This window comes from Cucurbita maxima, unplaced genomic scaffold, assembly GCF_002738345.1.
Source record: "Cucurbita maxima cultivar Rimu unplaced genomic scaffold, Cmax_1.0 Cma_Scf00013, whole genome shotgun sequence".
In the NCBI taxonomy this organism is placed as follows: Eukaryota; Viridiplantae; Streptophyta; class Magnoliopsida; order Cucurbitales; family Cucurbitaceae; genus Cucurbita; species Cucurbita maxima.
Genome location: NW_019272029.1, coordinates 3250348 through 3269851, shown reverse-complemented (window position 1 = coordinate 3269851; position 19504 = coordinate 3250348). Strand labels below are relative to the sequence as shown.

At 36.6% G+C, this 19504-nt stretch overlaps 5 protein-coding genes across 6 annotated transcripts; all 5 read left to right on the top strand.

The window, feature by feature from the left end:
- Nucleotides 1–66: 66 nt before the first annotated feature.
- On the top strand, nucleotides 67–1547 carry LOC111488674 (GATA transcription factor 12-like). The gene is made up of 2 exons (XM_023136566.1): nucleotides 67–554; nucleotides 732–1547. The coding sequence occupies exons 1-2, from the start codon at nucleotides 249–251 to the stop codon at nucleotides 1410–1412; spliced, it is 987 nt and encodes a 328-aa protein (XP_022992334.1). The 5' UTR covers nucleotides 67–248; the 3' UTR covers nucleotides 1413–1547.
- A 4057-nt stretch (nucleotides 1548–5604) lies between these two features.
- LOC111488747 lies at nucleotides 5605–7175 on the top strand. Its single transcript, XM_023136678.1, has 3 exons — nucleotides 5605–5781; nucleotides 5870–5932; nucleotides 6870–7175. Exons 1-3 carry the CDS (start codon nucleotides 5704–5706, stop codon nucleotides 7095–7097), a joined length of 369 nt encoding a protein of 122 aa, XP_022992446.1. The 5' UTR covers nucleotides 5605–5703; the 3' UTR covers nucleotides 7098–7175.
- A 329-nt stretch (nucleotides 7176–7504) lies between these two features.
- On the top strand, nucleotides 7505–10569 carry LOC111488673 (nuclear pore complex protein NUP35). Its single transcript, XM_023136565.1, has 4 exons — nucleotides 7505–7729; nucleotides 8290–8889; nucleotides 9499–9610; nucleotides 10065–10569. The coding sequence occupies exons 2-4, from the start codon at nucleotides 8315–8317 to the stop codon at nucleotides 10371–10373; spliced, it is 996 nt and encodes a 331-aa protein (XP_022992333.1). The 5' UTR covers nucleotides 7505–7729; nucleotides 8290–8314; the 3' UTR covers nucleotides 10374–10569.
- Nucleotides 10570–11092: 523 nt separating this feature from the next.
- LOC111488543 (probable inactive ATP-dependent zinc metalloprotease FTSHI 2, chloroplastic) lies at nucleotides 11093–17619 on the top strand. Of its 2 annotated transcripts, XM_023136329.1 has the most exons (12): nucleotides 11093–12623; nucleotides 12985–13157; nucleotides 13476–13577; nucleotides 13673–13837; nucleotides 13971–14111; nucleotides 14580–14738; nucleotides 15241–15326; nucleotides 15644–15722; nucleotides 16113–16235; nucleotides 16947–17003; nucleotides 17102–17308; nucleotides 17383–17619. In XM_023136329.1, exons 1-12 carry the CDS (start codon nucleotides 11255–11257, stop codon nucleotides 17383–17385), a joined length of 2664 nt encoding a protein of 887 aa, XP_022992097.1. In that variant the 5' UTR covers nucleotides 11093–11254; the 3' UTR covers nucleotides 17386–17619. The 2 variants fall into 2 exon arrangements, with proteins under 2 accessions (XP_022992097.1, XP_022992096.1); XM_023136328.1 differs by having other exon boundaries at nucleotides 17102–17619.
- A 183-nt stretch (nucleotides 17620–17802) lies between these two features.
- On the top strand, nucleotides 17803–18665 carry LOC111488727 (mavicyanin-like). Its single transcript, XM_023136645.1, has 2 exons — nucleotides 17803–18103; nucleotides 18209–18665. Exons 1-2 carry the CDS (start codon nucleotides 17896–17898, stop codon nucleotides 18562–18564), a joined length of 564 nt encoding a protein of 187 aa, XP_022992413.1. The 5' UTR covers nucleotides 17803–17895; the 3' UTR covers nucleotides 18565–18665.
- Nucleotides 18666–19504: the final 839 nt, after the last annotated feature.

Genomic DNA, 19504 nt, shown 5'->3' with positions numbered 1-19504 from the left:
TTTTTTTTTTTTTTTTTTTTTTTTTTTTTTTTTTTTTTTTTTTAAATAAAGTATTCCCGTTTTGCCCTTGCCTTTGGTCCTCAAAATCCCCTCCTTCCATCTTCCCCACTCTTCATCGAACACATTTCCTTTTCTCTCTCTTTCGTTACTGATTCTTCTGCAATTTCACTTGCTCTGTTTCTATCTCGAACAGCGGGATTTTTGTTTGCGTTTGTGTTTTGGTTTTGGTGCTGAGTTTTGCTCTGGATATGGAAGTGAACAAGTTTATGATCGGTGGATATTTCGATGCCGGAGTGGGACAATTTTCACAGGAGAAGACGAAGGCTACGGAGCATTTCGCCATTGATGACCTATTTGACTTTTCTAATGAAGATGCGATAATGATGGACGGTTTCTTCGATAATGTGGCGGGAACTTCGACGGAATCTTCTACCGTTACTGTAGTCGATAGCTGTAATTCATCTGTCTCCGGCGGCGATCATCATCATTTCCATGGAAATATCGGCTCTCGGAGTTTTGATGAGTCTCAATTCTCCGGAGACCTTTGTGTTCCGGTAATATTTCGCATTTGAATTTCCATTGTTCTTCAGAACTTCAATTCTCTGTATGAATTGGAACAGTTTCGGAAAATTTGACCGAACTCCTACATTTGAAATTCATTGCGAGAATTTTAATTAGTTGAAGTTAGATTAGTCAGATTCTGATTCAAATTTGCGATTCAATGTTTACAGTGCGATGATTTAGCGGAACTCGAATGGCTCTCGAACTTCGTCGAAGATTCATTCTCGACGGAAGGGAAAGATCTTCAAGCGCTTAATTACCTCACTAATAGCCATTCAATTTCGAAGCCTCAAACTCCAGAAACTTCATCTTCCTCGGAATTACCGCCTTCCGATTCCTCGAAGAACACGCAGCGTTTCCCCGCCGAAACGCCGCTCCCTTCCAAAGCTCGAAGCAAGCGATCGCGAACCGCTCCTTGCGATTGGACCACACGCCTCCTCCACCTCCTCTCTCCTACGGATCGTAAACCTCCGAAATCATCGTCGTCGAAGAAGAAAGACGCTCCAAACGGAGATTCCTCCAGCCGTAAATGCCTGCATTGTCAATCCGAGAAGACTCCTCAATGGCGGACCGGACCTATGGGCCCTAAAACACTCTGCAACGCTTGTGGCGTCCGTTACAAGTCTGGCCGTTTAGTGCCGGAGTATCGGCCGGCGGCGAGTCCAACATTCATATCGGCTAAACACTCGAATTCTCACCGGAAAGTTCTGGAGTTGAGAAGGCAGAAAGAGCTTCAAATGGCGCAACAGCAACAGCAACAGTTCAAAAACCAGGGTTCAATTTTTGGGATAACGAACGGTTGTGATGAGTACTTGATTTCTCATCACATGGGCCCCGTGATAGGCATATAATCTAGTGGCTGCTAGTGTAGCAATCTTACCATGGACTTCACCATTTCCCAATCACGTTTTTTCCCCTTCATTTTTTCAGTCCATTTTGGTCGCGTATCAGATAAAGAAAGACAGAGGCGTTGGCAATTTTTATTTTATTTTCATTTCCATTTTTAATTTGAAGAAAATTATGTAAAATTTAAAAGAAAAATATAAAACAGAAAATGAGGAAAATATAAATGAAATAAAAGAAAGAGGTTGAAAAACTAGGGCTATGTTTTTTTTACCCAAATTATTTTATTTTATTTTATTTTATTTTAATAAACTCAAAACATAATCTCATTTATTTTGCTAAATTGAACCTCTTTAATATTAAAATAAAATTCATGGCTAAATTTTAATAAATTAACTTAAAAAATTAAATATATAATTATTTTATCTTAAATTTTATTTAGATAAAGATAATGTAATAATAACAGACGCGTTTTAAAATGTTCGGGAACGGAACAATACGCTAAAATTCAGAATTTTTTTGTTTGAAAAAAGAAGTGCATGAAATTGGGAATTATTATTGGGTGGAATTTCAAATCCTTTCCCTAGTTTACTCCAACATGCACATGGGGACTTAAGACACATTCCAAGGCACCACCACTGGCAATTGGCATGGCTTCCACACTCCCATTTCCTACCACTTTTTATTGCATCGTATCCTCTACGTACCATCCACATGGACCCCAAACTCCCTTTTCAAACTTCACCCAATTCAATGTACCAAACCTGCTTTTCGAGAGCACTCGAGTTCTTTCTTCTTGAGCCTCTCTTTTCACTGTCTTCTCAATTTACGTCTCTCAAGCAAAACCCTTGAATGCTCGTGAATCTTAGATCGATATGCCACCGACAAGTATGGGTCTTTGAACAGCTCCCAAACCCAACTTAAACTCGTTTGAGCCTATTAGATCCCTCGAAATCTAGCTAAAATCGAGCTTTATGGTCATTCCTTCATGTCATTGTCACTTTTGCCACGACTACGGACCATATAGATATCATATTGTTAGGATAGGGACAATTTTTTCAAAAAAAATTAAAAATTAAAACAAATAATAATTGAGTCAGAAAATTATGCAACTCTCCATCCTTTAAAGGCGATATTAAGGAATTAACCATAAACGTGACCAACCATGCACCTAAGGTCCATTATGGTATATTATAAAAGAAGTGGGGTCAAATTTTAAATAATCATTTTCCTAGGTTATGACTATAAATATTGCTAAGTATAAACTAAGATGATAATTAATGTTTATCAGCTGATCTATGCTCGGTTTAACTTCCAAAAACTAGACAAAAAAATAGTCGTGCAAGTTGAGAATATTATAGTTAATGTTATTTTGTTTGAAGAATATGGATATAGTTGTTATTTTCCCGTCTCTCTCACAAAGGGCATTTTTGTCATTTCACGTAGAATATAATATTTAACGAATTTTCATATTATTATCCGATTTAAATTTAAAAGCGAACAATATCATAGTATTGTGTAACTAAACCGAATTCATTTATCATTTCTCGAGAAGTAATTTACCTATTTGGAATGACGGTTTATTTTATTTTATTTTTTTTTTGAAATAATTTATAAAATATTAAAAAGCTGCTATTTTCCACCTCCATTTTGGAATAATAATTGCAAGCTTCAACAACTTTTGTTTTAATATCCCTTTTCACATGTGATGCACCTAACCCCTCCATTTTGATTTAACAACACCAATCAATCTATGAGCTTTTGACAAACAATATGTGTTGGAAGCCCCAATTCCAACCAAATTTATACCTTTTATTTTCATAATTATTAATCGAACGTACAGTTAGATTTGAGTAAATGAAGAGTACATAAATAAATTGAGCGACGTTCAAACGAGAGTGATTCTGTTGTAGTTACTATCTATACCAACAAAGTACATTTTTCTTTTCAGTGACTCGGTTATAAGAACTTTATAATTAAACTTGCTATATATTAGGAGGTTTCCTAAGAAGCACGTGAGTGACGAGAAAAAAAAGACTAAAAGGGCACATGTGTTTGTTTTTAAGGATAGTTTTCACAACAATCAATTAACATCGTGACTTGATACGTAGACTAATACATTCATGATGTATGGAAACAAATCTCATTTGGTTTTAATAAATTATTTTTTAACTCTATTTTTGTTAAATTTGAGGAAAACCCCATATTATTAAATATTTTATGTTTTTAAAATGGTAGGTTTACACATTGTTATAAGGAATGTTTCGTTATTCTTTTCGTGGGATCTCATAATCCACCTCTGTTGGAGGCCCTGCATCCTTGTTGGCACACAACCAAGTGTCTGACTTTGATACTATTTGTAAAAACTAAAGTTTGTCGTTAGTAGATATTGTCTGTTTTGGTTTGTTACGTATCGTCGTCGGTCTCACGATTTTATTTATTTATTTAAAAAGGAAAAAAAAAAAAGGTAAAGCATGTGAATTACATAAATATCTTTTTTTTTAAATTTTTATATTTTAGGCACATGTTTAGCCAATCCCTAATGGTAGGCTCTATATTTATTTAATTTTATTATTTTAGTTTATGAACTATAAACATTATGTGTTTGTTTGGTATATTAATAATAATTAAAAAAAGTTAAAAATTAATTTATTAGATATTAATTTAAAATTTATGTAAAAAAGAATTCTAAACTTTTTTTATCCTTCACTCAAATTTATGTCCGGTCAATACGAGTATAGCTTAATAAGATGAGAGATGTATGTCTCTAATGTTCGACGACAAGGAGGCGAAAAGAGCAAAGAGAGAGATGAGATTTCTTTCGTTTTTTGCATAACGGTTTCCAGTAGGATCTCTGCACAATGAGCTATTGGCTCAGTGGTAAAGCACACCCCTGATAATTGGGTCGTTATGCCTAGGCTGTGAGGACTTTTAGCCACATGGATGGTTCAAATGTGCTGACCCTAAGTTTCTATTCACTCATGGGATTTAGGTAGTCTGGGGGACCACCTTAGCTCATTTCTTAACGAGATTCCATAGATCCTATATCACTATATGGACAGGTATCTCTCGAGCACAGGTATAGGATCTACCTCAATATGAAAATAAAACAAGAGCACCAATCAATAGGAGTTTTTTAATCCTCCATTTTTTAAAGCGAGAGGAAGAACGTGAAATTCTTTTTCCTTACTGAACAACTGTTCTAAGTTGACAATGAAAAAGTTCATACTGAGCGTTTTGTGGGCTTGGGCCTGTCCGATCCATTTCCTATCAATCCCAATAAATATAGGGTAAAATACATTCCTAAACCATTTTTTTACTATATTTTCTAAATCTACTTCTTCATCATTCTCGAGTAATATTTGTAATGACCCAAATAAACGCATCTGCTGGGAGAAGGTTTCCACGTCCTTATAAGGTAGTTTGTTCTGTTTGTTCTCCTCCCAACCAATGTGGAACATCACAATCCACTCCCTTCAGGGCCCAGCATCCTCACTGGCACTCATTCCTTTATCCAAGAGATTTTTGGGACCTCATCGGGCCCTCACTCTTTTATCCAAGAGATGTGGGACCCGCACCAAATCCACCCCCTTTGGGGCCAGCATCCTTACTGGCACACCGCATCGTATCAACCCCCTTCAGGAAACAACGAGAAGGCTGACACATCATCTAGTGTCTGGCTCTAATACCATTTGTAATAACCCATATCCACCGCTAGCCGATGTTGTCCACTTTGGGCTTTCCCTTTCAGGCTTACTTTCAAGGCTTTAAAATACTCTCTAGAACGTTTCCACACCCTTATAAATAGATAAATAGTGTTTTGTTCTCCTCCCCAACAAATGTGGGACATCCACAACATTAAACATATATTATTATTAATTCTTTTTTTTGGGTTCTAAGTTCATATTGCACAATCATTTGGCTTTTTAAAAACACTAAGCTTTCAAGCAAGGGTTAGCCATAAAAGATTAGTGTTATTTGTGAGTCACTTTCATGTAAACCCTTTAGGGTTTGAGGAACTGTGACCAACAATTTAAAGCATTGGTTGAGCGCCACGAGAAATGACTGAACAGAGTTGGGCTTACTTTTGTTAACAGCCTCAAGATTTCTAAGCTCCGTTAAGTCAAAACAGCCCGTGAAAATTTGCCCAAAAAGACACCCAATTGGGCTATAAATTTGGTTACCCGCTGTAACCAGCAAAGCGCTGTAAAGCTACAGCAATATTAATGGGCTGCTGCTGCTGCTGCTGTTGTTGTTGTGGGCGCTGTTGCAGAGTTTCTAGCTACTCATCTTTAGCTTATGGCTAAGCCTAATGCTCGTTGCTCCATTGAAATGGAGCCCAGAACCTTGAACCAAGGCCAACTCCATCAAGCTAGGGTCAGCCAAAAACCCTTTTAAAATCCATACCCTTTTGTGGCTATTGGCTTTTGAAGCTTTCTTTTAATGGATTCTGATTGTTCTGCAGGAAGTTGCTGCTGATGTTGTTCAGAAACTGGAACCCACTGAAGCTTCTCTTCTATTGATTGATGTATGTTTTTTTTTTTTTTTTTTTTTTTTTTTTTTTTTTTTTTTTTTTTTTTTTTTTTTTTTTTTTTTTTTTTTTTTTTTTTTTTGCAACTCATCTAATATTTCGTTCATCATTATTAAAGTCAAATGATATCGATCTTCTCGACAAAATCGTGGGAAAATATAATGATCGAATGATCGTATGGTTTTTCAAGAACTTAGGCTAAATTAATAAAAATAGCGGTTGAACTAAAAAAATTTAACAATAAGGTTCGAAAAAAATCTATAAAATATTATTAATGTTAACTTTAGATAAAAATTATTAGTAATTTGTTTTAATAGTGTTTGGAAAATGATTTTTTTTATAAATAATAATAATAATAATACTCTTAAAAGCATTTTTAAAGAGTTAAAAAATATAATTCCCGTTGTTATTATGTTTAAACAATACGCATAAAATTTTAAAAATATCATTTACCAACCTTACTTTTATAAAAAAAAAAAAGTTTAATAAATTCATCAATATTTTATAGATTATTTTTAAAAAAATAGTCTGGGACTTTTGAATATAAAAAAATATTTTTAATTTTTTTTTTAAATTTATGGGTATTTTTGAAACAAAATATTAAATATTTGGATCTAAAATTAAGTTTTTTTTTTTAAAAAAATTAAGGGTATATTTGAACTTTCCGATTTTTTTTTTTTTTTAGGTAAAATTCAAAAAGCCCATATATTAAATTATAAATTTAATTCTTAGAGATTTGAATTTTATTTAGTTTTAAGAAATCTGTCTAAATTTTAAATAATTTTCTGAATAAAATTTGAATAATAGATATTTTAAAAATTTGTAAAAATTAATCCATTAGAATATACCAATAAAATCAAAGAAGTAAACTAGCATGTAATTTAACTAATTAAAAATATTAAAATGATTTATTCTCACTAATTCGAGTGTACAGATCGTAGAACGACTCAAGCCGATGAACCATATAATTGAAGGAGGAGGAGAGTTGCCATTGTTGCCGCCATTGTCGTCGCCGTTGTCGTCGGCCACGGGGCCACCGCCGCCGCCGCCATTAGTGGGGGATTATAAAGAAGAAAGAGGAAGATGCCAATGCTCTTACATTTGTATTGAATCCCCAAATCAATTGCAGCTGCTTAAGGAACCCCTTTCAGCTCCATTTTAGATTGGATGCTTTTGTTTATGAAGGATTTCGACTATCATTTATGTAAGCTGAAATTAATAATTACCAGATCTTATAATTTAATTAATTTACACGTATTATTCTCCGATTAAAAAAAATATTTTTTTTAAATGAATTAATTGCATTGAAAAATGGTAAAAATGAGGTATTGTCGGGTTTCGTTCATATACTAACGATAAAAGTATTTAAAATTTATTTTATAAAATTAAGGTATTAATTTTTTTTTTCAAAGGAGAGATCATCATGGACTTAAAAGGGTTTGAGGGTATTTTTAAAATAAAATAATATATTTTATATAGTTTAGGGGGAAAAAAAAATTAAAAAGTGAATATATATATATATATAAATAAATAAATAAATAAATAAGAGAAATTTTTTAATTTGAAATGTCCACTCCAAATCGCACCGCCAAACCGTATTGCCCACTGGACGAAGTTTGAGGATTAGGGTTTCAAACTTTCTTACGTTTTTTCGTTCGATTTGGGCGTCTCATTCTAAACTACTTTCGGGAGGGAAAAATCCCGAATCGAAAATCAAATTCACAAGGCCCCTCGCATCTCAAATTCTCCAATCCAATCGAGTAGTTAGAAGCAGAGCTCGAGCAGTTTCTGAAGGTGATTATTCTAATCTCTCCTCCATTTTCTCATTGCCTTTTCCCTTCTGAACTTCGTAGACTGGAATTGCACTATTGTGTTATTTGTATTTTTGAGAGAATCACGACGGATGAATGGAATGATATTTTGTGAATTTGAAGTTCTACTTGTTTGATTTCTGAGAATTTTCGGAAGCTCAAGCTTGGTTGAGTTGATATTTCCCGCGTTTTCCCAGCGGATGAACGTAGATCGAGGCTGTAAATTTTTCGAAATGGCTTATCTGGGTTTTTTTTAGAGCTTTATTCTTGTGAGCTTTCATTATCTATCGTTTCTATATTTATTTTGAAGTTCTAGACTGCTTCCTCAGAATCGTGTTAGTGGAGTTCGTTATGGAACCTAGGTTCCCCACTGCATCTGCTAGTTCTTTAATTGAATTTACTCGTCTGTGAACTTGGAGATTTTATTACACCATGTGATGGTCTACTCTGTACAGAGATTGCTTAGCGGTTTAGTTTGAATTTAACGTTCATTTATCAAATCTATTTTGTTCGAGGTAAAACTGATTATATGTTCGTATGCAGTTGAGATCTCTCTCTCTTCTAAGTCATGAACACCACTGTGCATAGAACTTCCAATTCTGGGAGGCAGTCGTTGTTCTACCAAGATTTAGCATCTCCTGTTTCGACGCGCCGAGGGAAATTTTCAACTCCAGGCCAGGCAGCTGCTGTTTCTGCTTTATGGCGGGAGAATTTTGGAAACTCAGATCTACCCCCTCCTCCGGTTTTTACATTGGAAGACCGTTCGGGCTCTGATTTTTCTCCTGAATCTGGGATTCCTGATTATCCTGTTTCACCAGAAGTTAAATCAGACCCGATGACCCCTATCCAAAGCCATGACTTCTCTTCGCCGATGAAAAGCAAGTCAAATGCCAGCACTTCACACACACCAATTAGTGCCCAACAAAGCCGGCAGGCATCAGCTGGCTTTAGTTGGTGGTCAACACCAAAAGGTGGTGGCAGCGAGCAGGAAGATAAGGGAAAAAGTTCACCAGTTGAAGGTGTGATTCAACCAGGTGCATTAATCACACTTCAAACCCCAAGGGAAGTTGCCAGACCGGAGGTGCAGAGGAATTGCTTGCCTGCAGGAAAACTCAACGAGGAGGAATGGGTTACTGTCTATGGGTGAGTTCCCTATTCCCTTTCCCCCTTTCATTCGTCATTGTTAGCTGAGATCTTTGTACTGGGTTGAATTTCAATGATTCCTTTACTGTCTTTGAGTTGTAACGTGTTATTGATTACGGATTTTTTATCTGCATGCCAAACAATCGTCCATTTTTCTTTTGGGCCATCTTGGAGTTTTCTAACTAACGATGCAGACGATGAAATTGGTTTTAGTTTTATTTGATTTATCTGTCTTGGATCATATCTCTCTCTCTTACACACACCCACACTTAACTCCTGCACGTGAGAACATGTTAATGTTTTGAACATTGCTTCAATTAATAATCACTTTAACATTAAACATATTCAATTTGGAAGTGTTGTAAGCCTGTCCTTTTACATTGGCATCTTTTTTGTTGAAATGAATGAGTATGCTTCAATATATTGACAGGTAAGGTAGTACCCTAGTTGTTTTAGATTTACCTCAGTTGCAATGCTGCTGTAAGCAATTGCAGTTATGCTGATTTTGACATAAGCAAGATAGATTGTTAAGATTTAGTATTTGATATGAGGCAATGCAGCTATTGATTTCAAATGTTATTTGTATAATCTTGTGCCCTATTTCTTCAGATTCTCACCTGCTGATACGAATCTAGTTTTGAGGGAATTTGAAAAGTGCGGTGAGATCTTGAAACACGTTCCGGGTCCAAGAGATGCTAATTGGATGCACATTCTTTATAAGGTACCAATCTACCTCTGTTTCTCTGCTTTATTTGACTATGGTTTTCTCAGTTTGATGTTTTTTTATTTTTCCTTTTAGACTCTTCCAGTTAATGTGTTATTCGGGAATAACCATGCAAAATGTATTCTGCTAGTAAAGATTATTATCAGGTTTTAAGATTCTAATTATTTTTAGTTTAACAATATGGGGATGAGGATACGAAGCTCGTACCTTTTGGCCAAGATTAAGATGCCTTAACTAGTTGAGCTCTCAAGTTGGCTAATTAGGTTTAAAATTTAATTGGCACTTGCGGAGCGTTTTGTTTGAATATTAATCTCATAAAGTCGACACATAACGTTTGATGTATGTTATATTAGGCATATATGATTGAAATGATATCCATATATAAACAGGAAGATGCTATATTCAACCTCTTAGAAAAACTATTTGCCTTACGAATTTGTTGCTGGTGCAGAACCGATCTGGTGCCCACAAGGCTCTCAGCAAGAATGGTATTCAAATTAATGGGATGCTAATTGTTGGTGTGAAACCTGTGGATCCAATAGACCGGCAGACACTAGATGAAAAGTTAAATAACCCAGGATTCATGGTTCTCCCACCGGTATCTTCTCGAACCGCAGAACTCGCCACGAGAGGAGGGCCTGTGCGGCCCTACAACTTCCAAAATGGTAACAGTTATGCACGGCAGTCAGGAGGTACCACCATTGCTTCACCATCCAAATCATTAGTGTCTAAGGTCATGGATTTGATGTTTGGAGTCTAAGTTAGGTAGCTCCTTCTCCCGTGGGCGTATAGATTTTCCATGGCAAGAAATTCCTACAAATTTGAGAGCTTACACACATTGACTTGGCGTGATATATGTTAGCCTGTTTCATTCTATGTTTTTCCTGTTTAATTTTTTTTTTTTTTTTTTAAGAAAAACATGTTAATGGAATCTGATAAGAATGATTCAAATTACCCTTTAGTGTGTTTGTTCCTTCGATGTAGGGAGAAGAAATTTTAGAAATATCTAAAAAGTTTTTAAAATTGTACCTTGTAAATTCATTGATTCTTTTTTACATAAAATTGAATTTAGGGTTTTATTAGATACATAATGTAAATTTATTTTCAATAAATTAGCAATTTTCTTTAATAAAATTTGAGTATTTCATGTTAAAAATTTGAGGATTTATTAGGTATTTTTCAAAGTTTTAAAATTAAATATACATAAATTAAAAAATTCAAGTATCAATCTGTAATTTATAATTATTTTTTAAGTTCATGCAAAGATAAAAACTAAAAGCTCTCACAATTTTCATAATTCATATTGATGAAAGTGTTATTTTTATCGAAGATTTGAATCGGACGTTGTTGAATTAAGATATAATAAAAAGACACAAAATTTAGAATTAAATACAAACAAAGAGTTCAAATAAGCGTAATTAAGTATTAATTTTCTCCCTGTTATTGTTATTATTATTATTATTAATTTTTTTTAATGGGTCCCTGGAAAAACCCTTCCATCGTCCTGGATTATCCAATGCAGACCAGAGCAATCGGCAAGCAAGGAACCGGAGCAGCCTCAATTCCACTTCCTTCCCTTCGACCAATGTAGCTTTCTCTTAGGTTTTCACTTCCATCGATTTCCCCCGCTGAACGCAATCGATGGCCTGCGAACGGTTTCACACTTTTTCTTCCTCAATTTATTCGTCTTCTCCATTTCCCAATTCCAGACTCCGGATCCTCAAGCCACGAACATGGCGTCGCCCATATCCCTCGGTATCGTCTCAAATTTCATCTCCGTCCAATTCTCAAAGCGACGAAGATAACGATTCCAAGAAGAACAAGCTGAATTTACTCAAACTCTCTGTAACTCTCACTGTAGTTTCAACCTCTCTTCATACGTCCAACGCCCTCGCTGCTACCGCCTCCAAAGAAGTGAAGGGACGAAGACGTGGTGCTAAGAAATCTTCCACCAAAAAAGGTGACGCTCTTTCGCCTCAGGAGCTGCTTTCGTGGTCGCAGGGACTTCCATCTGTTTCCAACCGAATTCCCTATACTGAGCTCCTGGATTTGAAAAGGGAGGGGAAAGTTAAGCATGTGATCAAAGTTCCTAATGGATTTTTGAGGCTGAGGCCGGAACCAGTAATGGTGGTTCTGGAGGATTCCAGGGTGTTGAGGACGGTGTTGCCGTCTGTGGAGAGTAATGGAAGGTTTTGGGTGCTGTGGGATGAGCTGGGGATCGATTCTGTTTGTGTTAATGCATATACGCCTCCTGTAAAGCTTCCTGACGTTCCTACTCCGTATTTGGGGTTCTTGACGAGAGTACCGGCGTTTTTGTATTCCTTTGTTAAACCGAAGAAGGAGTCCAAGAGAGCTGCAGAGGTTAGGCGTATAAGGGAGGAGATCAAGATGGAAAAAACTGCTGCATTGGAGAAAATGAGGCAGGAAAGAGAGATGATAGAAAAGACAGTGAAGATGCAGAAGAAAGAAGAGGATATGAGGATTAGGAGAGAGGCAAACAGAAAGAAGCGGGAGCAATCATTAAATGAAGCTAGAATTAACTACCAACGCATGGCAAATTTCTGGGCAGAGTTAGCCCGGGATCCAAATGTGGTATCAGCCCTTGGTTTTTTATTTTTTGTGATTTTTTATCAAACTGTGGTGTTGAGCTACAGGAGACAAAAGAAGGATTATGAGGATCGATTGAAGATTGAAAAGGCTGAAGCAGAGGAGAGGAAGAAAATGCGGGATTTAGAGAGGGAGATGGAAGGTCTTGAGGGTGAGGATGATGATGTTGAGCCAGGAAAAGGTGAACAAAATCCTTACTTGAAGATGGCTGCGCAATTTATGAAGTCGGGTGCTCGAGTTCGTCGGTCTCATGGAAAGAGGACGCTTCAGTATCTTGAGAGAGGGATGAATGTGAAGTTCGAGGATGTCGCTGGGCTTGGGAAAATAAGGCTCGAGCTTGAGGAAATTGTGAAATTTTTCACACATGGAGAGATGTACAGGAGAAGGGGTGTAAAGATTCCAGGTCAGAATTTACTTTTGGTGGATGAACATTTCTTTTTCTTAATGGTATGTTTAAACTACAAACAAGAATTCATTGGGTTCTATGTTGATTAAGCTATGTATGAGTAACTTCCTGCTTCAAATGGAAACACAAAGTAATTGAAACTGTTTCATCATACTACTTCAAGCCTTAAGTGTTTATTCTTCATCATAATACTTAAACATCTCTTTTTCTTAATGGTTTGTTTGAACTACAAACGAGAATTCTTTGGGTTCTATGTCGATTAAGCTATGTATGAGTAATTTCCTACTTCAAACGGAAACACAAAGTAATTGAAACTGTTTCATCAAAATACTTCAAGGCTCAAGTGTTTATGAATCAGGTGGTATACTGCTTTGCGGTCCTCCTGGAGTCGGGAAAACTTTACTAGCAAAAGCAGTTGCTGGTGAGGCAGGCGTTAACTTTTTCTCCATATCCGCTTCTCAATTTGTGGAAATATATGTCGGGGTTGGTGCTTCTCGTGTTCGAGCTCTCTACCAAGAAGCTAGGGAGAATGTATGTCTGTCCTCATTTGCTCAATTTATTTCTTTTCTTAAATTTAAATTCATTATTTACTTTGTTCATCTCCATTATTTGAACACTCAAGACTGTCCACTGATCTCTGGTTGATACTCTTCTTGGTGGTGTTTGGTTAATGTAATATATGATTTCTCTGTTCCAACTCTTATCCTGTTTAATATTTCCACTTCCTGTTTCTATACCTATAAATTTTGGCCACTTTCTTGATCCTCTAAGTTTCTCAATACACATGGTATAATTTAAACATGTTCTGTCATATTAACATTAATTTCAATATTATGTTGGTCATGATAGGCTCCATCAGTTGTTTTCATTGACGAGCTAGATGCTGTTGGAAGGGAACGTGGTTTGATAAAAGGTTCTGGAGGGCAAGAACGTGATGCTACTCTTAATCAGGTTTCTGGGCTATAATTATCAATCCTGCTACTGTGAATTGTAAAGTCCTGCTTTGTACTCAATGGTCTGTGTTGCTGTTGCTTTATGCATTGCAGCTTCTTGTCTGCTTGGATGGATTTGAAGGCAGGGGCGAAGTGATTACTATTGCTTCCACTAATAGACCAGATATTCTTGATCCAGCACTAGTGAGACCTGGACGATTTGATCGAAAGATTTATATTCCTAAGCCTGGACTTATTGGTCGTTTGGAAATTCTCAAGGTAATATAGTTATCATTTTTCCTAGTGTTGCTGTTTCACTGGTTCCACACTGCCTTGATGATATGTAAATGTATTATCAACGTTCTTTGAGGTTCCAAGACTCATATGTTTCTTTTCTCTTCCGTGATTATAGGTTCATGCACGGAAGAAACCTATGGCTAACGATCTTGATTACATGGCTGTTGCTAGTATGACAGATGGAATGGTTGGTGCAGAACTAGCAAACATAGTTGAAGTCGCTGCTTTAAATATGATCCGTGATGGCAGAACCGAGGTACTTTGCTACCTGGACTAATAGCATGTTACTTTTATCATTTACTGAAAACGAAATGCAAAGATTTCATCATATTCAGATCATTGAGAATCTGGTTGTGTTTCACTTTTGGGATAGTACGTTCAGTTCAAATGTGTGTAATCCCCCTATGAAGTTTAATATTATTTCCTGAACGCAATCTCGAGTTTGCATAGTTGCTTTCTTTTGGGTATCACCTACTGTAAGTATGGAAACTTACTTCTGACCATGAAATCCTGTCTTCCGTGGTTATAGGAGTAAGAAATTACAATAGAAATGGACAGGAAATCGAGTAAGAAAAAAATACTAGTGTTTTTCTGGTTATCGATTCAGATTATTAATTTTTCTTTTCCCTTCTTTTGTGACTTTAGGCTTATGATTGAAATGTTTTTAATTCGTCCGTGCAATAGATTGCCCTATTTTTAGGAAGTAATTCTCTGATTTGTGCAGATTACAACTGATGATTTATTGCAAGCTGCTCAAATAGAAGAAAGGGGAATGTTGGATAAGAAGGAAAGAAGCTTAGAGACGTGGAAGCAAGTTGCCCTTAATGAGGCAGCAATGGCTGTTGTTGCTATGAACTTCCCTGATCTAAAAAATATTGAATTTGTATGGTCTCTGGTCTTTTAGTCATCAACTTTCCATTTCCCTTTCTGAATTTTTTTTCTCATGCAGTAGACTTATTCACCATCTTTACGTTCTATATTCGTGGAGTGGTTGAACTCAATAATTAACACTAGGAAGGAACAAAAGCAATCGTTGTAACATCAATGAATTACCCCTGCACATTTTTTTTTATCAATTTGAAACTTCGGTAGCACACTTTCACTTGAATAATCGGGGTTCTTTTGTGATCTCTTATTGAATAACTCACTTTTGAGTCCTCATTGGCACAAACAAAATTTCCAGGATTTTTCAGTATGTACCAACAACACAAAAAACCGCATGTCTGGAGTAGAATGTTTCGGAAATATGATAATTTTATTAAGAACTCCTCATCTTGATTTTTTTTGCTTACTTTTATGCCATTATACTGAAATATAGATGCCGTTTTTCTGAACTTGATACCTGCAATATATTTACAATATGGACATGACTATATCTGGTGCAGGTCACTATTGCACCTCGAGCTGGTAGGGAATTGGGTTATGTTCGGATGAAAATGGATGCCATGAGGTTCAATGAAGGAATGCTCACGTATGGTGTATTTCTATTTCTAGTTCTGTTTTAGCCATTCTAACTCTTTCTCTCGCATGTTTCAAACACTGTTGAGAGGACCAATGAGCTTATTGTGATCATGTAAGAGGTCGTCGAGGGGGTGTTGCATTTTCATGAGTTGTAGTCTGCATAATTATTATGATTTTCTACTGCGGGTTTCAGTTCAAATACTTTTCCAAACCTGGAATGTTTTTCTAATATTTCATATTAGTTCTCTATTCACAATGCATAGCACAATCTTTCTTGATTTGTTTTTTGTATTTATTACTCATGCTCATGCATATGATTTCATGCAGCCGCCAGTCCCTCTTGGACCATATAACTGTTCAACTAGCACCACGTGCAGCAGATGAGCTTTGGTATGGGGAAGACCAGGTAGGATACTTGTCTAATTATAATAGGATAGATGTCTTCTAAACATGCTAAATATGGATTTTAATGTGAGATGTCAATTGAAGGAAAAAAACAGAAGCTAATAATTGTAAAGTTTGCCCAAAATCTTCCTTTTTTACATTGTTTTTGTCCTGTTTATTTTTCCGCAGGGATAATTATTGTTTGGGTATCATGTATAAGAATTTTAGTATCATTTCATTTTAGTGAATATTCAGGATAATAATGAATAATATGCTGAACAGTGAACTTGCTGCATTCCTCGTTTGGAAGATTTTTTCATATTCTTTTCCAAATCTCCACGCCCACTTGCTTGTAGTTTCTTTTCTAGAATTGTCTGGTCTAAATGTGGTGCAATCTTTTTCGGCATTACAGTTGAGTACAATCTGGGTTGAAACAGCAGACAATGCCAGATCAGCTGCTAGAACCTTTGTTCTTGGAGGCCTTTCCGAGAAACATTATGGAGTGTCTAACTTCTGGGTTGCAGATCGAATCAATGTATGGTTTACCTCTTTTACTATAATTATTTGTCCATAGTTAGTGTAAATACAGGATTATATATCTGAAAAGGAGAAAAAGAAGAGCATACTGAAAAACACACGGATGCACACCGTTTGTGGTTTGTGCCATGTGTAACGTTAGTGGCTTGTAACACCTTTCTTTGGTTCATCCAAAAATCCCACTCTTCTGAAAATTCTCGCCATCTTTGGCCTGAGGGGTAGGGTCGAGTTTTTTTTTATTAATTTTTTTTACCGGGTAAGTGTGAGATCCCACATTAATTGGAAAGGGGAACGAGTGCTAGCGAGAACGCTGGGCCCCAATGGGGGTGGACTCTGATGTCCCACATCGGTTGGGGAGGAGAACGAAACATTTTTTATAAAGGTGTGGAAATCTCTATCCCGTAGACGCATGTCAAAAAACCTTGATCATATCTTTCACTTTTCGAAACTTTAGAACACTGGTGAGAGAGAACTTTAAAATCTTACCTTTCTTACCCTTTTATATTTAAAAAATGGAGTCATTTGCCCTCTCCTTCCGTTTTTGCTCCGCTCCTATTTGGCTCACCATTCTCCTTCTCAGACGAGTAAGAGTTTGCATCTTGCTTCATTTTACATCTGGAAGTAAACTAGGTTGGCAAACGCCGGGAATGAATTTTTGAGTATATCCTTGCCATTGTCTAGCTTGCTGTGACGGATCTTGAATTGACAGGATATTGATTTGGAAGCTTTGCGGATTTTACACGTTTGTTATGAGCGTGCAAAAGAGGTACCATAATTTTTCTAGGAAGTTCAAACGAACAATCATACAAAATTTCTTCATACTTATAATGCGACATTTTAATCTCCTTGTTTCTTGTATTATAGATTTTGCAACAGAACAGGAAGCTCATGGATGTGGTGATTGATGATCTTATTCAAAAGAAAAGTTTAACAAAAAATGAATTCCTCCATTTGGTCGAGTTGCACGGCTCGATCAAACCAATGCCTCCAAGCATCATCGACCTTCGAATCGCCAAACGAACCAAGCTTCAGGAGGAGGAGAAGATGAAGAAGAACCAAAAGAAAATAGCGGTAGGCAGCAGCAATACCTCATAAACATGAATCCCAAAAACCATTTCTATCACGAGTTCACAAATTTCTAATAGTGACAGTGAAAAGTCCATTGCCTGAGCTGGAAGGCAGCACAAATACTCGCCTTCCAAAGACTGGTTCTTCCCGGTCATTCCCGGCAATGAATTGGACGATATCGATGGGTAATCTGGTCGATCAGTTGCGAGCAGAAGAAGATGAGTATTGTTTTAGTTCCTTTTCAATTCTATCCCATTTGGAATCTGTAGTTTCGGTGTTGACAGTGTTTACACAGATTTTTTTCACCATTTATAGTTCTATACTACAATGTCACAAAAAACTTTGAAAATGGAGGCTGAACAATGGGCCTGATGACTTTATGGGCCATGATTGTGTTGTTCCATGGGCCGCGGCCCAACCCAAAAGCCTGCCAAGTCGGAAACGACCTGATTTTTCACCAAAATAACCGCCCACGTTCACTGTTTAAAGTTTAAACCACCGCCCACTCTCTTCCCAAGCCTAAATAAATTAACCCTCCCCAATTACTTATTTCAAACAAAACACCCAATTTCTAAGCCCCTTCGATCGGAATGAAGACAACAAGCTTACCGCCACTATCTGTTCTTAACTATATGATGATCCTTTCCACTGCAATAATGGCGGCCGCGGCCGTCTCCGCCGCCGCTTTTGAGTTCAAAGTCGGCGACGAGATGGGTTGGCAACTTCCCAAGCCGAACAACTCTGAATTCTACAATTATTGGGCCTCCATTAACCGATTTCAAATCGGAGATTCTCTCTGTAAGTCAGTCATTGTGTTAATATCATCGATTTCTCAAATTTGGAAGATTTAATAAAAAAAAAAAATCAATTGTTTTTTTGTTTTTTTTTTTGCCGCCAATGTAGCTTTTGAATACAACAATGATTCAGTTGTGATGGTTGAAAAATGGGATTATTATCACTGCAATTCAAGTGATCCAATACTGAGTTTCGACAACGGGAAAGGCGTTATAAAGCTGGACAGGGCAGGCGCCTTTTACTTCATCAGTGGCTTTCCGGATCACTGTAAAAATGGCCAACGCCTCCTCGTTCAAGTCTTGTCGCCGCCGCCGCTGCAAGATCTCATCGGCCCTTCGCCTGAACCTTATGGTGATGATGCTCCTTCGCCGTCGTCCAACAATGCTGGAGTTTCTGTTCAGATCATTAACCTGGCCGTGATCATCTTCCCCATGGCTGCCGTTGTTGGATTGTTGCTGTTCTGATCCTCTTTGAACCTAATTGTTGTTTGGTTTGTTGAATCTTTTTGTTGTTACTATTGGCTTTCATGGTGTGTCGTTTCTCATTTAATAAATTTTCTAATCATTTCCTCTCTAAGATTAAAACGATTCACTCTCGAACATTCACGACTTAAATGCTACCATACTCAAAATCCACTGAGATTTGCTTTTGTTTCTAACTTTTTTCACCCGTTATTTCAATTTCACACTATCAAAATGTCGGAATTTTGGTATGAGGTTCGACATGTGCCTTTGAAGTTAAGTCCGTCTCTATAAAAGATAAAAGTTTACCAAATTAAATGAACACCCAACAGACGATGAGGCTGCATGACAATTTGTCAAAACCATGACTTTCAACTATATCAAATATGCCTCAAAATATAGAGGAGACATGGTGTTAGTTCTCCACCACCTTTGGGCCATATCACCTAAGTGAGTTACCCTACGACATAACGACTATTGCAAGATGAGCCACCACCCTTAGACCATAGACTTTTGGGCCACATTACCGAAGTGAGTTACCCTATAACATCATATGTCATAGAGTGAGCGACTATTGTAAGACAAGCGTCTTGAACGTTTTCCTTTAAAAATGGATTTTTCGAGAACACTGTCGGATGCGATAATCCATACCCTTTGATAGTACCTAAATAAATGGATATTTAAGGTGTGACGATAAAGACGACTCATGGGTAATTCTCGATAAGCATAATCAAACAAACTAAGAGGGCCGATGATGTCTTGAAATTTGGGACGAGAAAATTATATGGGGATGAATCCACCTAACTAATTATTACCATCCAAAAGTCAACCAAAGAAGAATCCAAAGCCAATATATATATATTTTTAAATTAATTGTGAAAAAAAAAAAAAAAGAACTTTTGACTCTTTGAATAATAAATAAAGGAATTTTGAAATTGGTATC